The sequence below is a fragment of the Carcharhinus amblyrhynchos genome, chromosome 28, assembly GCF_965287045.1.
Source record: "Carcharhinus amblyrhynchos chromosome 28, sCarAmb.v2.hapA, whole genome shotgun sequence".
In the NCBI taxonomy this organism is placed as follows: domain Eukaryota; kingdom Metazoa; phylum Chordata; class Chondrichthyes; order Carcharhiniformes; family Carcharhinidae; genus Carcharhinus; species Carcharhinus amblyrhynchos.
This window is the reverse complement of record NC_137351.1, coordinates 14,569,085-14,594,574: the sequence shown is the minus strand read 5'-3', so window position 1 is coordinate 14,594,574 and position 25,490 is coordinate 14,569,085. Positions and strand designations below refer to the sequence as shown.

Below are 25,490 nucleotides of genomic sequence, written 5' to 3'. Positions count from 1 at the left end.
GAATCTCTAGAATTCTCTGCCCGTTGAAGTGGTTGAGGCTTCCTCGCTAAATATATTTAAGACGCGGGTAGATAGGTTTTTGGTAGGCGAGGGGATTAAGGGTTATGGGGAGAGGGCGGGAAAGTGGAACTGAGCCACTTCAGATCAGCCATGATCTTATTGAATGGGGGGGCAGGCTCGAAGGGCTAGATGGCCTACTCCTGCTCCTGTTTCTTATGTTCTTATGTATGTAAATATGAATTAACAGGCAAACTGTAGTCCAAGACACCACACTGTGCAGAAAATGACAGCTGCCACCAAGACAGATCAAGTGAAATTCTCAGCAACCCATCCAGATGTCAGCAACCATTGTGAATCACAAAATCTCCTTTAAACTCTACCTCACTCACCAGGGATTTCATCTCTTCATTTTCAAACATCTAGACACTATCAAAAGTCATTTCAACCTGATCTGTCTCAAGAACTATTTACCTCCTCATGGTTCAATCTCTTCACCTATGACTGCATTCCGTAGGGTTCACAAAGCTACACTCCTGCTTCAATTATTGGCACACGTCTGTCTCCTTTGCAGACTGATGGGTGAATGGGTGTTATCAGAAGTTGGCAAAGAGGCAACAAAGGTAAAGATGCACAAAAGATCATTGCAGGATGTATGAATCATTGATAGGGCTGGTGTAGAGGAAGAGGCAGATATCAAAGCTCGAACATGCAGGTCGGCGTCAAGGTTTACACTGCAATGTCCACCATAAACGACAATGTGCAATGACAGAGCTGCCATCACATTTACGGAGACTCAAAATGAAGTTTTAAGTTCATTTATTAGTCACAAGTAAGGCTTACATTAACACTGCAATTAAGTTACTGTGAAATTCCCCTAGTTGCCACAGTCCAGTACCTATTTGGGTCAATGCACCTAACCAGCACGTCTTTCAGACTGTGGGAGGAAACTGGAGCACCCAGAGGAAACCCACGCAGACACAGGGAGAACATGCAAACTGCACACAGACAGTGACCCGAAGCCGGAATTGAAGTTGGGACCCTGATGCTGTGAGACAGCAGTGCTAACCAATGTGCCACTGCATTACCCAGGAAGAACCTGCTTCTAAATCTTTGCACAGAATAGGAGGAACAAGATCAATGAGAACCTCCCTCTGAGGTCACACTTTGCCCCTAAAGCACCCAAAGTACTAACCAGGTTAACACAACTGCAAGAGAATTGAGTTTGAAGGAGGATCACAGAGTTAGCTCAGCAATCTGAAAACACCTTCCTGTTCCCTTCACACCCCATCTATCCCCTGATCCAATCTGCTCCTCCATTAGTCGGCACTGCTTCCCATAGGTGTCTAGTGTGGTTTGCTCACCAGAACCATCGGGTGGTCAGTCTCACGCCCCAAATCCCCAACATTGCAACATTCTGAAGGAGAGACTCTCTCTCCATTTGCAAAGGCAAGGTTTGACCAGGGATAGTCTGCATGGTTTTGTCAGAGGGAGGTCATGCCTAACAAATTTGATTGAATTTTCTGAGCATGTAACCAAGTGTGTGGGTGAGGGAGTGCAGTTGATGTAGTTTACATGGATTTCAGCAAAGCCTTTGACAAAGTCCCACATGGAAGACTTATTAAGAAGGCTAATACACATGGGATACAGGATGATCTGACAAGGTGAATTCATTATTGGCTTAGTGGTAGGAGACAGAGGGTGGTGACAGGTGGCTGCTGTAGTGACTGGAAGCCAGTGATCAGTGATGTACCACAGGAATCCATGCTGTTGTTCATCATTTATGGTAAATGACATTGATGTCTATGTGAGGGGATAGGATCAGTAAGTTTGCCGATGACACAAAGACTGGCTGGGTGTTTAACAGGGTGTTAGTCTAAAGGGGTTAGTCTAACAGTGTTGTCTAACAAGGTGTTAGACAATGCTCGCAACTGTGCTAAGAATCACACTGACGGCCAATTTAAGATAGTGTGGTTCATTTACTTGTGTGAGAAGTTACATATTCACACACACAGGGCCCTGTTCCTTGCAAACAGAAGGAGCATTTCCGTGCTATATTTTTCAAATAACAGAAGCTTGGAGTACAGCCATTTCCTGCTTCCTTCCCCATCGTAGTGCCTTGGTGAATCAGACTTGACCTGTCAAGTTTGTACTTAAACTAAAGTTTGGATGTTAACTGTTCCCTGGTGTATTCTCCACAGCAACACCTCTACCAATCAGAGTCATGGGTAAGATGGGTATAGAGTGATATGGGCCAAATGCAGACAATTGGGACCAACTTAGTGGTTAAAAAAAGGGTGGCATGGGGAAGATGGGCCGAAGGGTCTGTGTCCCTGCTGTAAATCTCTCTAACTCTCTGATTTGCCAACCAATCAGCATTCTCTTCTCATGCATATAAACTGCTGTTCCCTTTACTGTTTGTAATCTTGTACCTGTCCTGATGAGTGCAAGATGCAAAGCTTTGACAGCATGCCTCTTTTTTCAGCAATTCTCAAGTTCTGTGTTACCAAATGAACTCTGGTATTGAATGGGATAGTTGACCTTCAGCCCCATGCTTGCTCTTGCAGAGATCCAGCTTAGATCTGATGGGCTGAATGGCCTCCTTTTGTGCTGTAAGCGTGCCACCATTCTACGACGAACACATACGTTTCTTCCGTTTAAATCGTCAGATGCCGCCCTTTTTTTGACCACTAAGTTAGTCCCAGTTGCCCGCATTTGGCCCATATCCCTCTATACCCATCTTACTCTGATTGGTAGAGGCGTTGCCGTGGAGAATACACCAGGGAACAGTTAACATCCAAGCTTTAGTTTAAATTCAAACTAGGCAGGTCAGATGGTGGGATGTCTCCCTGAGGACCTGAAACGCTCTCCGGCAACATTGAAGATGGGTAGAGTTTCATAAATTGTCTGAAACAGAGGGTGTGTTCAATGTGTTGCAAGCCTTGTGTTTGAAGCAAGCTGGTGACAAAGAGGGAATGTGAATGATGTTAATGTCTGCCCATCAAAAGCGTGGGCGTTGGAAGCACTGACAACTGCACTGACTTTTCCTGTTTTAATTTCATCTTGTACCTTAATTTATCATCACCACCCATATTTAGCTCATTTACCTGTCTAATGCATTACTCATACCCAGAACCAACAAAGCCTCTTCCCTCATAAGTGTCAGAGCATCAGGAAAGCTTCTTGTACACAATTCCTCCCTCTATCCCAATCTACATGTGCAGAATTAAAATCTCCCAGAGAAACAATTCATCTTCCATTTCATTCCCAAAATTTGGAGACTGCAATAATCCGTTGTGATTGAACAAACAATGGGATCTCCCCAGTAACCACTTGGAGAATTTGCCACTCTAATGTTCAGGAAGAGTGGAATAGCTGAAGATCCCAATTTAAAACTGAACACATGGGACCAGTCGGTAGATAGAAGACCTCTACGGAGGCACAGAGAACAACCAGGATTGAGCTACAGAAAGAGCCCTGGGATTTATCACAGGAGAATTTGCAGTTAATGGCCAGACCAGAATCATCTTTTAAAACTGCAAGGACGGTAATGTCTGCAGATTGGTCCAAATAGCATGTTACATTGAAAACAAACCCCAGTGGATTCAGTCGATGGAGCAGGAATCCATTTATAGGTTAAAGGCTTTAAAAGCCTTCTGAATGCTGGCTCTTGAGATTGTTGTTTCAGCTCATGAGATGTAACCTCTCTCCCTCTCTCCACTCTGACAACTGTTATACTCAGAGCTACCATTCAGACAAATAAGCTGAAGAACAGGTAACTTACCTAGTTATCTCCTCCTTCAATGCTGAGGGGTCAGTGGGATAAAACTTGACTCGGAAGCACATGGTATATGGGGGCTGGGCTGCCAAATGGAAGAGAAAGGTAGATATTACAGGCTGGTCAGGTGATCCAGATCAATGGAACAGCATCCGAAACATCCCACAATAACCAATGATTCTCCTTTGTGCTTTTGTGATGAGATCACGCTAGTGGAGAGATTGACAACGTTTTCAATGACTATTTATAGGCTGTTGTGTCGTAACTTCACACAGTTGACAAGCAGTGTGATGTTGCAGGGAATGATTAACAGTCAGAACACTCCTTCCATGGGCTGTAACCCTCACAATACCAGCTGGTAACAGAAAGTTTTACAGGCTTCTGTAACACATTACAGCAAAGGGTTAAGATTAGGGCTTTTATTCATTCATGACTGGGCCAGTAATTAGTGCCCATCCCTAATTTCCCTTAAATTGAGTGGCTTACTAGGACCATTTCAGATCACATGGCTTTAGATCTGGAATCACATGGAGGCCAGACCAGGCAGATTCCCTTCCCTAAAGGACACAGTGAACCAGATGGGTTTTTACAACAATGGCTTCATGGTCATCATTAGACTTAATTCCATCTGCCATTGTGGGATTTGAGCCCAGGTCCCCAGAGCATTGTCCTGGGTTGTCAAGTGACAATACCCCAGTACGGTCAACAACAGACACCAGGCCCGAGCTCTGAACTCCACTCCCTGGAGCAGGGAATCGAATGCAGCACCTTCTAACTCTGAATAATCACTCGGTCCCGAAAACCTGAAACTACTCTGAGTTCTCCCTTCCTTCCTTCCCTGAAGATGGAGACTCATGTCAGGATGTAGCTTCACATAACCTGGGCATGTCAACATCCTTAATGGTGTGGGCCAGGGGAATGAGATTCATCAAGCTATTTTACTGTGGATGTTAACGGACTGGGGCACAGTTACTGGTACCCAATAGAATGGGCAAAGTTATCCAATAGAATGGGGCACAGGATCACTCAATAGAATGGGACATAGTTATCCAATGGATTGGGGCGCTGAGTTATCCAATGAACCAGGATCTGAGATAATGTAGCATTTTCTTTGACCTTTTTTCAATTTTGCCACATGACGATGGGTCCAAACCAGCCAACGGACAACATCTCCAAAAATGAAAAGAATGGAATAAAGTAACAGAACGGATAATGAACGAGTATGATTACAATGTAACACGTTGATCAGGTTTAACAGCAAGTTACTGCGTGTTAACTTATTTAGGAACAGCTCATAAAATCTTGCAAACTTACATTTCATTTGTTTAACAATGGACTTGGAGATATCCAGCCAATGCTGTAAAACAGAGAGACACAGTTAAACATCATCAGGCCAAAGCCTGCAATGTCCCAAAGAATCACATTTAGCATTAAAGCAAACTCCTGCGGATGCTGCAAATCCAAATGTTCACATTTAGGAGAAAGTCTCAAGGTTAGAAGAGATCTGCCTGAATTCTTGGCCTGAAATCCAGAACCGAGTGGAAGGAAGGCCAGCGGATTTACTTACTGGTATAATGTATTGGAGCTCTCGCTCACAGGAAGGGAAAGGAGATGGTTTTGGGATTGAGTGTCCCAATCATGGTCCCTCAACCCCAGCAGGTGAAAAGGAAAGCCAGAGGGGAATATTGAGTGTCTGCGCCTCTTCATCACGACTGGCTATAATGGACAGGGACCTGGGAGCAAGGTGAGGACAGATCATAGTGCAAGAGGGAGTACAAGGCAGGGCAGAATAGAACAGCCAATAGATTGAGTTTCACAAGCAAGAGTTCCTAAATGATCCAGTTGTTTTGCTCCAACTCACTTTTACCCATGGGTGGTCGGAACACAGTACAAGTTCCTGAGCACCATTAGAAATGTGGTTTCAGAAACCAGCCCGGGAAATGAATGTGTTCTGGCTGCAAGAACGGAATTCCGACTAGGGGCCTTGCCTTCCATTCCCTGAAATCTGGAATGATCAGGACTCAATGGCAATGGAGAATTCCAAACGTTTTCACAAGCTCCTTCAGGATGTGCAGACTCTGATGTCTCAGCCTTTAATTGGCCATCAAAAATTGACGGTTTTATAAAGCGGACCCATCTCCCGAAATTCAATTTCCTGCCAACACACAGACTAACCAGCGTAAAAATTCACAAGATTGGAAACTACCAAAACAATTGTACGAATTCACATACTTTCTCGGAAAGATTAAAATATTATCCAATCAGTCCTGTTAAATTGATTGGTTCTGTGGAGAGTAACCTGCCTTGGCAGAATTCCAGAAACAAAGTCATTAACATTGAACAATTGGTAACAAGTGCAGAATTGATCCGTGTAATTCTGAATCACCTGCAATTGAATAGTTTTATATCTGACACTCTGTTAAATACTCAGTATTGAACAGTCTCCCCACTGCAGGTTCCGGATGATGCCCTATTCCAGGCTGGAATCTCTCAGGCTGTGAAAAGGCCAGGACTGAACTCAGTGATTCCCTCTTGGGTGGAATGGCCATGCTGTGGGGTCAGGTGTGGGGTATCTAATTGGCAATGGAGCCAGCAGGTACATGGATCACAATAAGAACATCTGCAACCACTTGCTTGTCTAAGCTGATACACAGCATTAGTTCGAGTTTCTCTGGTCTCCTATCTCATACAGGAACCTTAACAATGCTCCAGTGTGATTAGATGGAGTTAGGATACAAATTCGCTATGGTCTAATTGAATATCAGAAAAGGCTCAAAGGGCTGAATGGCCTCCTGTTCCTGTGTTCCATGAATACCAAGCGCAAATGATGCCCAGGAATTCCTATCCATGATATTTAAATTGGCATCAAGGAACAGCAAAGAGTTATAAGGCAAACAGCCTTAACCTACAGGAAGATGGTTAAAAACTTCCATTTATATAGCACCTTTAAAAGAATTAAATGTCCCAAGGTATTTCCTAGACAAATCCAATCTGACCTTCCATGCAAAGAGACACGAGGACCAAAAGATTGGTCAAAAGGTAGGTTTTAAACAGCTTCTTAAAGGAGAGATAGAGATGGAGCGACTTAGGGGCTGGGATGTGTACTGCTCCGTCTCCTGTTACAGAAGTTAGTTTCAAACCAACTTTAAAGAAGGCCACTCAGTCTCAGCAACAACACAGCGGCCCCCAGAGCCAATCAGGCAGTTCTGGCAGCCTCCGCAGGGAAAGAAATCGGCTGGTGCAGAAGGGCAATGGTTTCCAGTCTCTGAGAAGTCCTGGGCTCCGAGGGCAAGAAAAGTTTGTGTACCTTCGGGAGTGGGATGTGATGGGCAAGGTGTCAGGTTTTGGAGGCCCAGCATGGAGGTTCAAAGGGGCGTATCAATTTGTGGGATGAAGGGTTTCCCAATGCCCACAGGACATGCCCAAAGAAGGTACCCCCTTCCAACTACCTTTTAACCAGTTGGTATAAAACTGCACCCTGCTCACTCTTACCCGTGCCAACTGTATTGTGATGTGGGCAGCTTAATATTCAGGTCAATGGTCAGCAAGCTTGATTACCCATTCATTATTATTTTATAGATGGTGGCTGGGTTGTTCATTTCAGCACCCACCCAGCCACCGTTTCATGGGGTCTGTGTTTGAAGAGCGGGCAGGAAGATGGTAGACTAATCTCTAGTCATAATTTTAAATGCACACCCCCCACCCCCCACCCACCCCACTGCCAAAAGCACAGCCGGAAATGGGGCTATAAAATTCAGTCCGCTGAGATCCAGCATCTCCTCGATTTGGAATCACAAAATCTTACAGCACAAAGGAAAGTTTTTTTTATCTGCAACCAGTTTTTGGTTTGGAACGCACTCTCTCAGCAAGCAAAAGGGGTGGCACAGTGGTTAGCACTGATGCCTCACAGCGCCAGGGACCCGGGTTCAATTCCCAGCTTGGGCTATTGTCTGTGTGGAGTCTGCATGTTCTCCCTGTGTCTGTGTGGGTTTCATTCGGGTGCTCTGGTTTCCTCCCACAGTCCGAAAGACATGGTGGTTAGCTAAATGCGTTGGCTAACTTCTCCCTTTGTGTACCCAAATAGGCACTGGAGTGTGGCGACCAAGGGATTTTCACAGTAATTTCATTGCAGCATTAACGTAAGCAGACTTGTGACTAATAAATAAATTTATCTGAAGCAGCGGTGGAAATAGATTCAATAACTTTTCAAAAGGAGTTTGGATAAATACTCGAGAGGGAAACAGAATTAAAGAGGTAACTCTGAGCCACAAAGAGCCACCGGCCTCCTGTGCTCCATAACTCCGCATGAGAAAAATCTTTCACAAGAAAGCATTGTCATAAATTGCATTTTTACACATTTATTATTTTGTTTCAACCAAGATTTTTTTTAAACTGCAGGAGTTCTTTAACACTCCATAATGATCTCATGTTACCAAGCTACTCTCTCCAAAACCTAAGGAGACTTCAGCTTAAAGTTCATAATAGCAAAGCAAAATACTGGAATCGGAAATAAAACAGGAAATGCCTGGAAAATATCTGGGACAAACTCGAAACGTTGGCTCGATTCTCTCTCCACAGATGCCGTCAGATCTGCTGAGATTCTCCAGCATTTTCTGAGCTCAAAGTCCATCTTCATGATCTAACACAGGGCTACTTAGCTACACTCAAGAGTTATTTTACATTTAGAAAGTGGTGGAATGAATGTGGGTAAATTGGAATCTTGCTGAAAGATCCCTTGTGACCTTGCTACAGGTGGGTCCAAAGTACACTGTGCAAAGCCTCGATATATTGGGGCCCAGTGTTGGACTTGCCAACTCTGCTTGGACGTATTCCTGGAGGTCTCATCATGTGACCCCCTGCTATCTTTCATTGGCTGCTCCCACATCTCCATCAGTGTTTGATTGGCTGCTCACAGCCAATGCGAAAGCGAGCAGATTCTTCACCATTTGATTGGATGGATGGCTGCCTTTTTTTAAAAAAGATTATTCCAATAATAGTAATTAATAATAATAATAAACAAAAGGGTTCAAAGAAAATGAAGAAAAGCACACTTTTTAAAACATCCCAGTGAGTTTTCTCCTGGATTACGTTCAACCTTTAACTCCTGGGGCCTCCAGAGCAATCCTGGAGAGTTGGCATCTTGAGAGGTTGGCTACACATATATCGTGGGCTTTTGTTATTTTCATATTTACTGCAGCAACAACATCAATAAGTTACTGTTCCTGGATGAAGTTATGGATTAGATCATCACCTGCTCATTCTTAATCAGAAATGTAGGAGCGTAGGAACCAGATTAGGCCATTCAGCCCATCAAGCCTGCTGCACCATTCAATTCGATCATGGCTGAACATCTGCGTCAACACTATTTTCCCACACTCTCCTTGATGTCATAGTTTCCAGAATTTCTATCTTGTACAAGCTCAATGATTGAGCTTCCACGGAGTATCCCCTAAGGTGCACCATCCTCTGAGTGCAGAAATTCCTCATCTCACTCTTCCTGGGCTATCCCTTATCCTGAGGCTGGCTATCTCCTAGACTGGTTCTTGACCCACCAGTAAAAAGTCTGACAACACCAGGTTTAAGTCCAACCCATTTATTTGATAGTAAACTCACTAGCTTTCGGGTTAGTCCGTTCGTCAGGTGAATGGAGAGTTCTGGCCTCAGACAGAGCATATAAAGCACAGACAGTTTACAGATTACTGATTAGAATGCAAATCTCTACACCTAACCTGCTGTTCAAGTCTTAAAGCGGCTGACAGTGGCCACTTTAAGACTTAAACAGCAGGTTAGGTGTAAAGATTTGCATTCTAATCAGTAATCTGTAAACTGTCTGTGCTTTATGTGCTCTGTCTGAGGCCAGAACTCTCCATTCACCTGACGAAGGGACTAACCCGAAAGCTAGTGAGTTTACTATTAAATAAATCGGTTGGACTTAAACCTGGTGTTGTCAGGCCTTTTTACTGTGTTTACCCCAGTCCAACGCCGGCACATCCACACCTAGACCCACCAGCCAGGGGGAATATCCAACCTACATCCTCCACCCTGGCATGCTGTGTAAGAATCTTGTAAGTTTCAATGAGGTCACCTCTCATTCTTTGAGACTCAAGAGAATACAAGCCCAGTTTCATCGATCTTGGGGTCCAGGTCCACAGGACTCTTAAATCGGCCTCGCAGGTGGAGGATGTGGTCAAGAAGGCGTATGGTGTACTGGCCTTCATTAATCGAGGGTTTGAGTTTAGGAATCAGGAGGTAATGCTGCAACTTTATAAGACCCTTGTCAGGCCTCACTTGGAGTACTGTGCGCAGTTCTGGTCGCCTCACTATAGGAAGGACGTAGAAGCTATTGAAAGGGTACAGAGGAGATTTACAAGGATGTTGCCTGGACTGGGAGGCATGCCTTATGAAGTTAGGTTGAGGGAGCTGGGACTCTTCTCCCTGGAGAGACGAAGGTTGAGAGGTGACCTGATAGAAGTTTATAAAATGTTGAGAGGAATAGATAGGGTGGATTCTCAGAGGCTATTTCCCCAGGTTGAAATGGTAGCTACGAGAGGACACAGATTTAAGGTGCGGGGAGGCAAGTACAGAAGTGATGTTAGGGGTAAGTTTTTCACTCAGAGGGTGGTGAGTGAATGGAATCGGCTGCCGTCAGTGGTGGTGGAGGCGAACTCGCTGGAGTCTTTTAAAAGACTTCTGGATGAGTATATGGGATTTAATGGGATTGGGGGTTATAGATAGGTCTATGGATTGGTATGTGTTGATGTGATCGGTGCAACTCGTGGGCCGAAGGGCCTGTTTGTGCTATAGTGTTCTAGGTTCTATGTTCTATGATCTCTCCTCACCAGACATCCTCGCCAGACAAACTCAAGTCAGACGAGTGGATGAGGTCAAAATCTCCCTTTCTCTCTTGAACCTGCACTGAATGAGTTTGGTCAGTCTCGCTGTGAATCAAGAGCAAAGCTGCCAATAATCCAACGCCAATTAACAGTGAAAGCTGTCAGATTCTCTCATAGAGGCCGTGAGCTTTGTTGATGTGAGAAATAGAGATGTCAAGGGAAAGAAAGCCAAGGATAAAGATAAGGGTTGGAATTCTCCAGTCACTCCCGCCGGCAGGATTCTCCAGTCCTGCTGGCAGCGCACCCCCATCAGCGAGTATCCCGTCAGCATGGGGTGATGGTAATGGGGATTCCCACTGACAGCAGCAAGAACAGAGAATCCCACCACCCACCAACAACGTGCCACCTCTCGCCGGTCAGAGGCACACAATTGCTAGGCCGGAGAATCTTACCCAAGACTGTGGGGGCAAATTAGAGTGAGCCTTACAACCTCACAGCTTTTTAAAAATTAACTCTTGGCTCACGAGCATTGCTGCATTTATCACCTCTCCCAGTTACTCCATTATTGGTAACAACATGATCCTTCCAGAATTTTAACTTATTAATAGAGGAGAGATCAATTTCTAAAATCGGCTCTGGTTGGATTTGAACTCACGTCCTTCCAGGCACTTCAGCCCTGTCCACCTGCATAGCCACTACAGCCAGAATCACTTGCTAGACCTGACCTGGAAAGTCCAGTAGTTTGGGGAGTCTGTGGTACAATAATATTATCGCTGGATTAGTGACCCAGGGTTAATGGGGGCCCACTACGGCAGAAAATCTGGAATTAAAAGTCTACTGATGACCATGAAACCATTGTCGATTGTCGTAAAAACCCATCTGGTTCATTAATGTCCTTTAGGGAAGGAAATCTGCCATGCATACCTGATTTTGCCTACATGTAACTCCAGGCTCACAGCAACAAAGTGGTTGACTGTTAAATCCTCTCAGAGCTGGGCAATAAATGCCCATGAATGAAAAAAAACAAAGCTTGTTCTCCACTCTGACATTCCTGGACTTAAACTGAATTTACAGGAGGCCATTCAGCCCTTCATGTCAGTGCTCATTCTCTGAAAGAATTATCCAACTGGTCCCACTAATCCCCATAAACTTGCCAATTTTACTTCAAGGATTTCTCCATTCCTCCTTCAGAAGTGATGATTGAATCTGCTTCCAGTGGCCTTTCAGGCAGCACACTCTAGATCACAACTACTCTCTGTGTGGAAGCATTTCTCATCTCCCCACTGGTCATTTTGAAAATGATCTCAAACTGTGACGTTACTAACCCTCCAACTACTGAAACTGTTTCTCCCTTTACACCCCTCATAATCTGGAACACTTCTGTTAAATCAACGCTTAGCTCAAAGGAGAAACGGTCGCAGTTTCCTTAGTCTCTTCACACAATTCGATCGGAATCACAAGACTCTCCTGTTTAAAAGGAATAAAATAATATTTTTGCGGTTTAACACTACCACCCTCAAGTAGGCTTGCTTCCACACCGGGGCCCTTCCTCAAAGGGATAGTGTGCTCCATTGCAAACAGGGGCCCGGTCTGTACAATGAAGCAGGAACATGCAAGTGAACTGAGCGACTGAGTCAGATACTCCCTCTGCTGTCAAACATTATCAAAGCTCTGAGTCACCTGTGAGAGGCTCTGGGGACTCAGCCACTCATTAGCTACTGTTTAGCTCCCTAAACACATTCTACACTGACCTTACCCATGAATCATTTCTCAAACCTTTCCAAAGTGACCTTCACGGACAGATTATCTCATTTAAATACATATGTTGCCATGGCATCCATTACAGCTTAATATTTCTTTTTTTTTGAACAAAGGGCTGGAAACCCAAGCGCCTGCTTTCAAATTTTAGGACATCTTAATCTGTAATCCCACAAATGCATTAAAACGCCTTTCACATCATTCGAAGACTCCCACAGGCAGCAAGAATAGAAACTAACTTGAGAAATAAGATGATAATTTATGAAACTGGAAGACATCTGTCAGCGGTTCTCAGGCAAGGCGATGGTTTTCATCCTCTCAGTGTACCATGTAATGAGTTTCCACTCCTGTACTATTCTGCGGAACCAAATCCCTCTGAGTGAGAGAGGTATTGTCAGCTTTAACAGGTGGTTAATCAGAATTAATTCCCCTCTCACACACAGCAGCTCGCCGAGTTCACACTGGCCCAGAAATTGCTGGAAAAACTCAAGACGTTTCTTGCTGGCCCACGTTAATAGGGTATTAAAAATTGCAGCAACTGGCAGCGAGGCTCAGATACAACCTGAGTTCCAATTGCCCATAAATCGCTTGGAGGTTCGTCTTGTCGAAACTGATTGACTCTTTGATAAGTGCTTGTGTTGTGCTCCAGGTTTGCTCCATCAATAAGAAACTATTCTCCAGGTATGGCCTCATCAGTGTGTTGTCTAATTATAATACAACACTCTAATCACTTTGGAACAAGTCAACACACCATTTCTCTTCTTGTTACTTGCTGCAGAGCGTCTACATGTTAACTTTCAGTGATTCTTGTGCAAGGATAAGAAAGGTCCCTCTGACAGCAAGCATTACCATTTGACACTCAGAAAATATTCTGCTTTTGTACTTTTATCCTGTGGATAAAAGTGGATAAATTGACACTTTGAATCACAGGGTCAGAATGGGCCATTTAGGGAGATGAGAACTGTCATCGCTGTGAATCCTTGGATTTCTCTATCCCATCGAGTTGGGGATGATCAGTCAATGCACATATTCACGATAGACTGGATTTTTGACACTAAGGGAATGAAGGAATATTTCAAGTTCAAGTTTATTTATCTATTAGTGTCACAAGTCGACTTACATTCACACTGCGATGAAGTTACTGTGAAAATCCCCTGCTCGCCATGATCCGGCGCCTGTTCTGTGAGAGAATTTAGCATGGCCAATGCACCCTAACCAGCACATCTCTTGGATTGTGGGAGGAAGCCAGAGCAGCCGAAGGAAACCCACACAGACACGGGGAGAACGTGCAGACTCCACACAGACAGAGACCCAAGCCAGGAATGGAATCCGGGTCCCTGGCGCTGTGAGACTGCAGTGCTAACCACCGTGGATGTGGGGAAAAGGTGTGAGAAGGTGGAGTTGAGACAAATTAAATGTGATCTTTCTGAATGGCAGAGCAGGCTCGTGGGGCCGAATGGCCTCCCCGGCTCCTATTTCCCATGGTCTAATCTTGCCACAGTAATTTCAGCTGGAAATTTATGATTGACAAATGACCTGATTTTGATCCTGAATCAGCCTCAACATCTGAATCTCCCTCCTTCAGCTGAAAGCAGTCTGCAAAACTGACTATTTTAAACCTTGTTTCTTACTTCTCCTTTCTGTCTTTTTCTTCTCCCATTCTCAATCCACTCCCTTTAGTCTTTTTCTAATATTTTGCCCCATTTCCTTCACCATTGTTTCTCTAGTTCTTTCTCACTCCTCAACTCTGTGATTACGGAAATGGGCTGTTAGTCCACACCATTCCCAAAGCTGCCATTACCCTTACCACAAGGTGATCACCTCGCACTCTCCACCTTCTCCCAGTATCTACATGGGTTTCCTCTGGGTACTCCGGTTTCCTCCCGCAGTCCAAAAGACCTGCCGGTTAAGCATGTTGACCATGCTAAATTCTCCCTCAATGTACCCGAACAGGCGCCAGAGTGTGGCGGCTAGGGGATTTTCACAGTAACTTCATTGCAGTATTAAAGTAAGCCTACCTGTGGCACTAATAAATAAACTTAAACTTGAACAATTATGGAGCAAAACAGTCCTCCCCATCCTAGCTCAATTGTTAAGTTTAAGTCTGCAATAGACACATTTTTATTGAGCAGGGACATCAAGGAATATGGGCCTAGGGCAGGTACATAGAGTTAGGCCACTGATCAGCCATGATCTTATTGAATGGCAAAGCAGATGTGAGGGGCTGAATGGCCTCCTTCTGTTCCAATGTTCCTGGCAATCTCTCTCCTTTCCCAAAACATCCCTCCCTTTACCCAGCTCCTCTGTTTCTCTATAATCCCCCTCCACTCTCTAAAAAGCTGCACCTTACCCTCCAGCCAGCCCCACCCCTCTATCTCGCTCCTCCCCTTCCCCAATAAACCCCATCCCGACCCTCTAACCAGCCCCTCCCTGTTCTAACAAATCTTTCCTCTCCCCCTCTAACCACCCCACCCCCTTCCCAACAAGCCTGACTTTCTAACTGTTTGGCTCGATTAACTGCGGAAGATGATTCACATTTGTCACTGAAACCTGGATTCTGCAATGAAAACACCACGACATTCACCGAAACACCTGCTCAACACTTTCAGTCAAACAAATACACGTCATGGTCTTGTCTTCAATAAACATTTTTTGATGATATAATGTCAGACCCAAATGCAAGACTTGGTGGAATGTCAGTCTGATTTCATCAAACCTGTCCTAGATGGTATGTCCACACATCAACACAATCCCCTAATTGAGTGCACTGCCTCACACTTAGTAACTATACTAAAAATAATTCTCAACATTCTCAGAATCTCTCCTCAAACCACACCAAGAACAGTCAAGCTCAGTAGGTAGGTCTCACGTCTCCCAGTCGGGAAGTTGTAAGTTCAAGAACTGTTCCAGGCTTTGAGCAGATTATCTAGCTGGGCACTCACACTGTAACCCTGAGGGACTGCTTTGCTGTCAGGGGTGCCAGCTTTTGGGTGAGGTATTAAATGAGGGGCCCCAGCATTCTATGATGGATATAAAATACCTAAAACCATTATGTTAGTAACATTAGGCAATTCCCCTGGTACTGGCTGACATTTATCCCTCAGCGAATATCACCAAGTTGGATAAATGTGACACTAAATAATTTTGCTGTGGGATCTTGCTGTGCACATATTTGTTGCTGAGCAGGACAAGAGTGACCACACCTCATTTAATCCATTGGCTGTGACACCTCTGGCTAAGTAAAGGCTAAATGCTTCATAAAACTTATTTGTTGTTTTGACAGGCAGTAAGAAGTTTTGAAAAATTCATTATTGGAATGTTGACATTACTGGTAAAGGCTTAAATTTATTTCCTCTGCTTTCTCCCCATGGCCTGACAGATATTTTCCCCACAAGTATCCATCCAATTCCTTTGTGAAAGTTCCTGCTCAGCCTGCTTCCATCACCCTTTCCAACAACTCGCTTGGTAAAAAGATCTTCTCTTCATCTCTCCCTTTTCTCTTTCTCCTCAAATACCTTTTTATCTACTTCCTCTGGTTACTGACTCTCCCGCACTGGGAACAGTTTCTCCTCATTTATCCCATCAAAACTCTTCATGATTTTGTTCTTTTATCTGAGGTGAACAATCCCAAAATCACCATCTCATTCGCATCCCATTACCGTGAGCCACAGGGGCATGATGTCATCATGGCTTGCCCTCAGTGATTGGCTGCCAGAGTTACTATGCCGACATTGACTGTCAGTCAGTCTTTTTCTGCCAATCTGCTCCATTGTCCCAATCCCAACCCATCAGAATCCCAATTCCATTCCTTGCAAAGACTGACTCTTGCTAAATTTATTGTAGTTGTGTCCAGATGCCAACTCCAATTGGATGTATTCCAGGCAGGTTTCATTGCATTACCTCCTTCTCAACGACAGGAAGCCACAGCCCACCCGCCATCGGACACCTGATGCAGTCATCCTGCTGCTGCCCCACCCCCTTGAACCATGAGGCCATCAGACCGTAGGAGCCAAAGCAGGCCATATCCGCCCTTGGCCTGCTCAATGCTCCAGTGAAGCCCAACCTAAACTTCAAGAACAAAACCTCACTGTCCAATTCGGCACATTGTGGCCTTCCGGATGCAACACAGAGTTCAACAACTTTAGGCTGTGAACTCTCTCCTCCATCTTGACCCCTTTTTAATTTTCTTTGTTGCCCAATACAAACTGCCCCTTTCCCACAAAGCCAGCTGTCACTTCTCCTTTAGTTTCGCTTTCACTGACCTTTGTTCCTTTCTGAGCCCATTCTGCTATCTTACCTTTCTGCTACACCACCAGCACCTCCTCTGGTTTTTAACACCACCACTAACCTATATCTTGCGTATAAGACTTCTTTGTCAATCTCTCCTTAGCTCCCACCAATCTCTGACCTTCTATTCTGCTCCACCTTCCCCACCCTCTCTCTTCAAGTATAAAATGCATCACATTTCTCCATCTCTTCAGCTTTGAAGACACGTCACTTGGACTTGAAGCATTAACTCTGTTCCTCTGTCCACAGTTGCTGCCAGACTCGCTGAGTTTATCCAACATTTACTGTTTTGGTTCAGAGTTGGTACTGGAATACAGCGTTATAGGGAGTGGGAGGGTGCAGGGATGTGGTTACTGACATTGGGGTCAAACCTCAGTGTTAGAGCAGATCTTGTTTAACCAATGCTGTGCCTCAACACGAAGTAATTAATGCTGAGATTCAGCACCAAAAACACAAATGATTCGTTCCCGAAATTGCACTCTCTCTCTCGTACCTTGATAAATATTGAATCACCCAGAGTAGTTAAAAATAGAACAAAACAGTATAGCACAGGAACAGGCCCTTCAGCCCACCTCAGCTGTACAAACACAGATGCCTCTCTAATCTACTATTTTCTTGGTCCATATCCCTCTATTCCCTGTCTATTCATGTATCTATTCAAATGCCTCTTGAATGTTGTTATGGAATCTGCTTCCACCATCTCCTCCGGCAGCGCATTCCAGGCATTCACCATCCTCTGTGTGAAAAACCTGCCCCTTACATCTCTTTTAAACTTTCTCCCTCTCACTCTCAATCAATGCCCCTGACTACTTGACTCTTTGACCCTGGGAAAAAATTCTATCCACTCTTTCCAAGCCTGTCATAATCTTGTAAACCACTATCAAGTCCCCCCTCATCTTCTGACGCTCCAATGAAAACAATCCAACCTTGCTTCATAGTCCATATCCTCCAAACCAGGCAACATCCTGGTAAATCTCTTCTGCACCCTTTCCAATGCACCAACATCCTTCCAGCAATGTGGCGACCAGAATTGTACACAATACTCCAAATGCAGCCTAACCAAAGTCTTATACAGCTGCAACATGATTTTCCAATTCCTACACTCAACATCCTGAGCGATGAAGGGCAGCATGTCATACGCCTTCTTGACCACCTTGTCCACCTGAGTTCCACTTTCAGGGAACTGTGGATCTGCACACCTGGATCCCTCTGCATGTAATATTTCTAAGGGCTCTACCATTTACAGTATACTTTCCTTCTGCAGTAGACGTTCCAAATTGCATCACCTCACATTTGTCTGGGTTAAGTTCCATCTGTCCACGTCTCCAGTCAATTTATATCCTGCTATAACCTCTGACAATACCCCTCACTATCTGCAATGCCTCCAATTTTTGTATCATTCAGATTAAACGCTGAATGAGTTAAATCTCAGAAGAAAACTGTACTTGCACAGTTACAGCTTGGATGCAGCAACCCTTAACATGGTAATGTCTTAAAGAAGCTCTCAGCTCAGCCTCTTCCTGCTGCTTGGAAGAATTGACTCTGATTGAAGACTCTCTACAATGGTAACACAGGGTCTTTAACCTTTGTTGATTAAATGCTTGTCAGTGATCAAGCTCTAATGGACCATTGTGTTTTGAAGGAAGGGTGACGTGGAGATACTACTGCAATGCCGCATGCCGGAATACCAACACAGTATGCCGCACTGCACCATGACACCAGCTAATGCTTCTCTACCTCTCGCCCATCCAACTCTCAATTTCAGGTGGCAGCGAGTCACATGAGAGATATCAAGGGGGCAGGGGGAGAAGGAGTACATCAGGTTACCATCCCTCAGCACTCAGTAGCTCTGGAGTGGCACTACAGAGGGGCCTGGTTACTGGAGGACTTTGCTGTCTGCCAGTGGCACAAAAGAGATAGTTCCAAAATGATGCAGCCATAAACTAATTATAATAAAAGCAAGAAATGAACTGCGTCTCAACTTTGCAAACATTGGCATAGGAAATATACAGTTTACCCATGGCACCGGAAAATCAATGGCTCACATTTGTAAAGAAATAGCTTATATTTTTGGAGCCAGCGTTTTATTAGAAGATAATCCAATTCATACGTTTCTACTCATTGTTCATGCTTCAAGCACACCTTAGTGTCAACTCAAAGCTCCATTAATCCACTCTGAAAACCTCTAATATTGATACCAAGATGCAACACAGAAAATGAGATTTTGTGCACTTGCAGCATCATAGAACGTGTCAGTAATGGAACGTTGTTATTAGATGTAACATTCCAGAGCTTACTGGAAGAAATAACTGTGGGTGAAGCAACTCTGTGGCAAGAAAGAGATAGTCCGGGAATTGCCCCAAGTTGCTAGACGATTTATACTGCTCCATTAACTCTCCACTTTCCTTCCCCCACGTATTTCACACCACTGTAACATTCTCACATCAATAACCTGTGAAACCTAACAGAAAATTAAGTCTAGAAATTAACAGTGCTTTTAACAATGCGATCATTGTTAATGATTGCCAATCAATCTCTCTTGCCCAGAAAGGGAATAATTGCAGGCATGAAGATTCCCTCCTTTAGCCTGAGAATTGTTTTAGGAGATTTTTTATATGTTAATTTATTTTTCTTACTTTTCCATTCTGTCTCTGCTTTCCTTCTCTTTTAATCCAATCCTTTCTTTCCCAATCACTATTTATCCCAGATCCCCTGTTGCCTTTCCCATGCCGTTTATTGGAAAAACCCATTTTTCAAACCTAAGCAAATCTAACTAATAGGATACGGCCTCACTCCAGCAAATTCCGACCCAACAACATGGTTATTCCCGTTAAAGATACAGCCTGTTCTTTAACTCTGCACACAGTTCTCATTGCGTATAACCATCAGTGACTGTGCACTAGAGGGAGAACAGGCTGAGCCTTCATGCATGGGCTGGCATCTCCATAAACTATGACCTCTTCCACTCTTACTTTCCATTGCTCATTAACAGTGCAGATGATTTAATTGCAGTTTTTAGGTTGATTAGAAAGAGTTGATAGGGTAGATAGAAAGAGAAACCATTCCGTCTGGTCAGGAAGTCCAAAATATGGAGCCGTAACCTTCAAATTAAAGGCAGGCCATTCAACTGTGAAGTCTTACAACGGGTTGTTGCAATCTGGAACTCTCTTGCCAAAGCATCAATTAAAAATTTCAAAACTATGATTGCGAGTTTGAGGGGTAAGGGTTGTGGATGAAGTTAAGGTACAGATTAGCCATGAATGGCAGAACAATCACGAGGGGCTGAAAGGCCTCGTTTTGTTCTTACGGGAGAGGACAACAATATCATTCTTCTCGCGATGGGAAGCAAGGTGAAGAATAACAGCACCACCTGACGTGGTAATTCAGCAGGTTGTGTTCCAGGCGTATAACAGGGGAAGAGTTTGTGTGGAGAAAGCCAAGCCCCCAGTTACAATCTGCTCACACACCATTGTCCAACTGCGTCTCCCAGAACCTACCCGCTGCTTCTCAGGATCCACAAACCTGATTCCAAAGTAGTCCTTTTCCAGCAGGTTCATGTGATGACAGAGGAGATCTATGAGATAGTGACCTTTAGCATCCCGCTGTCAAAAACAAGAACAAGTTCAACATGAGTTTCGTTCACACTGAATTTACCCGTGCAGAAGCTTCACTTTTGACTTTGGGAATAAGTGTAATCTATTCGTAATTCTATTTTTACTTTCACACCAAGGTATGCTAGCGGGCATGGGGGGAATGGGTTGCTAGAGAAAAGGTATCAAACACTGATAAAGACATGGTGGTACAATGGTCAGCACTGCTGCCTCACGGCGCCAGGGACCCAGGTTCAATTCCCAGCTTGGGTCACTGTCTGTGTGGAGTTTACACATTCTCCCCGTGTCTGCGTGCATTTCCTCCAGGTGCATCAGTTTCCTCTTACTGGTGGTTAGGTGCACTGGTCACGCTATATTCTCACTCAGTGTACCTGAACAGGCACCAGAGTGTGGCGACTAGAGAATTTTCACAGTAACTTCATTGCAGTGTTAATGTATGGCCACTTGTGACTAATGAATAAACTTTACTTTAACATCACTGTCTTCAATATGTTACTTTATCCAACATAAACAATCATTGCACATAGATCGGTACAGCACAGGAACAGGCCCTTTGGCCCATGATGTGGTGCTGAACATAACGCCAAATTAAACTAATCCCTTCTGTCTGCCATTCCTCCATATCCTTCCAATCATATAGAATTTTACAATGCAGAAGGAGGCCATTCTGTCCATCTAGTCTGCGCCGACCACAATCCCACCCAGGCCCTATCCCCACAACCCTTATCTACCCTAGCCAGTCTCCCTAATACTTAGGGGTAATTTAGCAATGGCCAATCCACACACCTTCGGACTGTGGGAAGAAACCGGAGCACCCAGAGGAAACCACGCAGACACGGGAGTGTGTGAAAACTCCAAACAGACAGTCACCCAAGCCGGTAATTGAACTCAGGTCCCTGGTGCTGTGAGGCAGCAGTGCTAACCACTGGGCCACCGTGCCACCCTGTGGAGATGCTGGCATTGGATCAGGTTGGGGACAGTAAGAAGTCTCCAACACCAGGTTAAGGTCCAACAAGCCCATTTGGAATCACAAGCTTTTGGAGTGCTGCCCCTTCATCAGTGTTGGACTTTAACCTGGTGTTGTGAGACTTCTTGTTATTCGTATAGAGGGAGAGGTTTTATCCAAGAAACATGCTAAACATGAAAGGTCGGAAAATCATCGGGCAGTTGGAAATATGAGATGGCAGGCTGGGAGTGACAAGATTCCAAAGGAATGGGTTGCTCTGTTTAAACCTCGGCTATCAAATATCTCAGAGGTTTCATAGAAATCATAGAAACCCTACAGTATAGAAAGAGGCCATTTGGCCCATCGAGTCTGCACCGACCACAATCCCACCCGGGCCCTACCACCGCATGTGTACATGTTTTACCCACTAATCCTCTAACCTGCGCACCTACGGTCAATTTAGCATGGCCAATCAACCTAACCTGCACATCTTTGGACTGTGGGAGGAAACCGGGGCACCCGGAGGAAACCCACGCAGACACAAGGAGAATGTCCACACAGACAGCGACCCAACCCGGGAATCGAACCCAGGTCCCTGGAGCTGTGAAGCAGCAGTGCTAACCACTGTGCTACCGTGCCGCCCTTTCATTACCATCACCATGAATAACACATTCAACGTAATAACCTCACAATTCTTAGAATGTTGCATTAAATTTGACTGTAAAACAAAACATCGTGCCCTATTTACGTCATCTCTCCTTGATAAGCAAAGCAACAGGCTGAGAGGCCAGAAGAGCCAAATCAGCCACGCTGCCACTAATGAGATCTGACGGGCAACCAAAGAGGGAGGAAAGCAGACAGATCAACGCAAACTCTGGACCTGGTTTTGATAAACGTTAAGGACAATTCTGCTCAAACTGACAACATTTGCTGGTTCAGTTGTCGGAGCTTTTCTGCACAAGTAAACTGTGCTGCAGGGAACCTGCCAACGTTCTCTCTGTCGCTTCAATGCCAGGCCCATGGTCATTTGCTGAACACACTCTGACACACACACAGCTACAAGCAGAGGGTAATAATAGGTGGCCTAGCTCAAGGGGAAAGCGAGAGTGCCCCAAGAGCTTGCCCAGTGTTTGTCCCCTCTCAGAGAAGCCGGATGAAGAAAGGAAACCTATCAGCAGCCACTTTCACTGTCACCTAGATTTCCGCAGCTGTAATGTTGCCAACTTATCGTAATTCAATCTTTCACCCAAACAAAAGGAGATTTAAAATTCTTGTGAAGATTGAAGCTATTCACCTGTGCATCCACACAGCAAAAAACTTGTATTGCTATAGCACCTTTATCATAATCAAAATATCCCAAAGTGTTTCACAGAAGCATTACCAAACAGAAATTAATACTGAGCTACATAGATATTAGAGACGGGTGACCACAGCTTGGTCAGAGAGGTCAGTTTAAGAAGTGTCTGAAAGGGGGAAGAGGTTTAGGGAAGGAATTCCAGAGCCTAGGGCCTGTGGTCACATCCGTCAATGGGGGAACAATAAAGTAGGAAACTGCACTGATTATAACAATCTTTATGGAAGAGTCCACACTTGTTTCACTCATTTGGACAAAGATTCTGGACCCTAATGGGAGTGCCAACAAATATAGGGAAATGAGAAGAGATTTTGGGAGCGTGTATCACTTGTATGGAGAGCCAGTGCAGACATGATGGGCCAAATGGCCTCCTTCTGCGTCGTAAGATTTCTATGATGGGTATATAACAAGAATTGCATTCAGGCAGAGAGAATGCAGTAAAATGTCCCAAAGCCCTTCACAGGAGCGCCACAAAGTTTGGCACCAGAGTCACATGAGGAGATATCCGACCAGGTCAAAGAGATTGGTTTGATATATTTCTGGATTGAACCCAGGTCATGAGTTTTTTCCCCTTGTGATTGGTTCAAGTCAAATTTGTTCAACTTAAATTCTGCCCACATTTCAAATGTAACTTCACAGGGTCACTCGCAGTGAAACCATGCAGAGATATTAACCCGTACCAGCTAGAGGATTAATGCAGTGTTGTTAGCCGTAGAATTGGAAATCCAGATGAGGGTAGTTGCATAATTAACGAGGTAATAAAAAATGATTAATAGACATTATGCAATCTCAATATTCATTTTCACTTAGTGAGTGTGCGTGAAGTGGAACCTTTTGGTGCACAGTATCTATTTGGGGGGAGATGATAAACAAGTGCTTTTGGAATACCACATTGTTGGTTGTCAGTGGAAGAAATTGCACCCCTGGGAGTCATGGGTTTGAGTCTCACTCCAGGGTGGAGTACAAAATCCAGGCTGAGACTCGCAGTGCATTACTGAGGGCGAGCTGCATTGCCTTTGGTACAAAACTGAGGTCCTGCTTGTCCTCTCTGGTGGAGCTAATATATCAAATGTCATTAATCTGGAAAGTCAGAGAGTTCTCCACAGGATCCTGACTGAATAGTTATCATACAGTCAATATCAGTAAAACAAATGATCAGGTCATTGTGACGTTACTGGGATGCGTGCGTGCAAATTGGTGGCTGTATTTTGTGTATTACACGCTTGAGGCGTATTGGACTACGAGGGGTATGGACAGAGTGAGTCGGGAGCAGCTGTTCCCCTTGGTTGAGGGGGCAATCACTAGGAGACAGAGTTTTAGGGTGAGAGGCAGGAAGTTCAGGAAGGGTCTAAGAAAAATCTTTTTCACTCAGAGAGTGGTGGGAATCTGGAATGCACTGCCTGGGGAGACAGTGGAGGCCAGTCTTTAAAAAGTATTCGGATGAGCCCTAGAAACGTCCTAACATTCAAGGAGATGGGACAAGTGCAGGAAAATGGGATTAGCGTGACTTTAGTGGTGGATATTGTTGGTGAAACTCAATGGGCTGAAGCTCCTTTTCAGCACCAAATGATTCTATAACGGTGACTACACTTCACAAAGTATTTCATTGATTGGAGAGTGTTTGGGAAAGTGCTGAAGTGTAATAAACCTGCAGCTTCATTAACAGGTGCTGAAATATTTCCTAATACACAGAAGATTCACAAATTCTAGCAATAAAATGATCCCATTATTGATGTGAAGATTAAGGATTCATTATGCTGCTCATGTCCCCTGGTTTACACTCCACACCTTCCCTAACAAGCCACTTGCTCTTTCACCAAGGGCCCAGGCAGTAAATTGGATTTGATTGTGTCTACAGCTGGAATGACAAGTTCACACTGGAATGAAAGATCAGCTGTCAGTGCCGCACTGACTTTCACCATGTCCCTGCGATTTATGGCATGCAGACTACACGGCAGCAATTCTCTAACTGAAGACAAATAACCTTCAGCTAAATCTCCCATTTGCTTGAAGCAGAAAATAAAAACATTCGCAGCGCACGAGGGTTTTAAAACACAAACACAGGAAACCTTGAGGGTGGAGGGACAACGGGGTGGGCCAGTTACCTCCCCTCCCCCCTCTGATTAAGCAGTGGGATTTTACTTTGCATTCTCCCAGGCCAGAATTGTTGAGGGTGGGGGCAGCGTGTTCTTGGGTAGAGGAAGCCCAGAGAGGTAAGGTTTAAAATTTTACTGTAGCTTTTCCCATTGGTTCCAGAAAGTGCAGGTGCTGAGGCTTCTCCTACCCTGCCCCCCCACCCACCTGTAACCACCCCCCACTATGCCCCCCACAAAAACCCAATCACCTGCCCCCCCCAACCACAGGAAATCCTTACCCCTCCCCAAATCCAAATTCCAACCAGCTCCCACTGACCTGACCATTCCCACACCTCCCCAGCTTTAGCTATATGGAGACAATTCCCTGGACCTCACACTCCCCAGCCCCAGATGATCGGAAGTGAGTGGGGAGGATGATGGGGATGGCGATGAGGGTGATGGTTGGGTGTGGGGTGGGATGGGGGGGGAGGGGAGGGGGAGGAGGTGGCAGGGGGCGTGGTGAGGTGCATTCCTGCTCCTCCTGGCTACAATCAGGTAAGTATTTTTAGTTCCTTCATGGGATGTGGGTGTCCCTGACTAGACCAGCATTTATTGTCCATCCCTAATTGCCCCTTGAGAAGGTGGTGGGTAAGCCGCCTTCTTCAATCCACAGGTAGGTACACCCACAATGCTGTGAGGGAGGGAGTTCCAGGATTGTGACCCAGCGGCAGTGAAGGAACGGTGATATATTTCCAAGTCAGATTGGGTGTGGCTTTGAGGGGAACCTCCAGGTGGTGCAGTCCCAAGCTAAACACTAAAGTTGTTGCTGAATGGTTTATTTTGAGGACCTC

The 25,490-nt window shown here is 44.8% G+C and overlaps 1 protein-coding gene across 5 annotated transcripts in view; it reads right to left on the bottom strand.

Moving 5' to 3' along the window:
* frmd5a (FERM domain containing 5a) overlaps positions 1-25,490 on the bottom strand; it is a 222,945-nt gene that overhangs the window by 54,420 nt on the left and 143,035 nt on the right. For 3 of the 5 annotated variants that reach the window (XM_080214173.1, XM_080214176.1, XM_080214175.1), the window contains 3 exons: positions 20,151-20,255; positions 5,090-5,132; positions 3,782-3,860 (listed from right to left, as the gene is read on the bottom strand). In XM_080214173.1, coding sequence (XP_080070299.1) covers positions 3,782-3,860; positions 5,090-5,132; positions 20,151-20,255 — 227 coding nt within the window. Of the gene's footprint in view, positions 1-3,781; positions 3,861-5,089; positions 5,133-20,150; positions 20,259-25,490 lie in introns of those variants that run through there. The other 2 variants (XM_080214177.1, XM_080214174.1) reach the window with 2 other exon arrangements.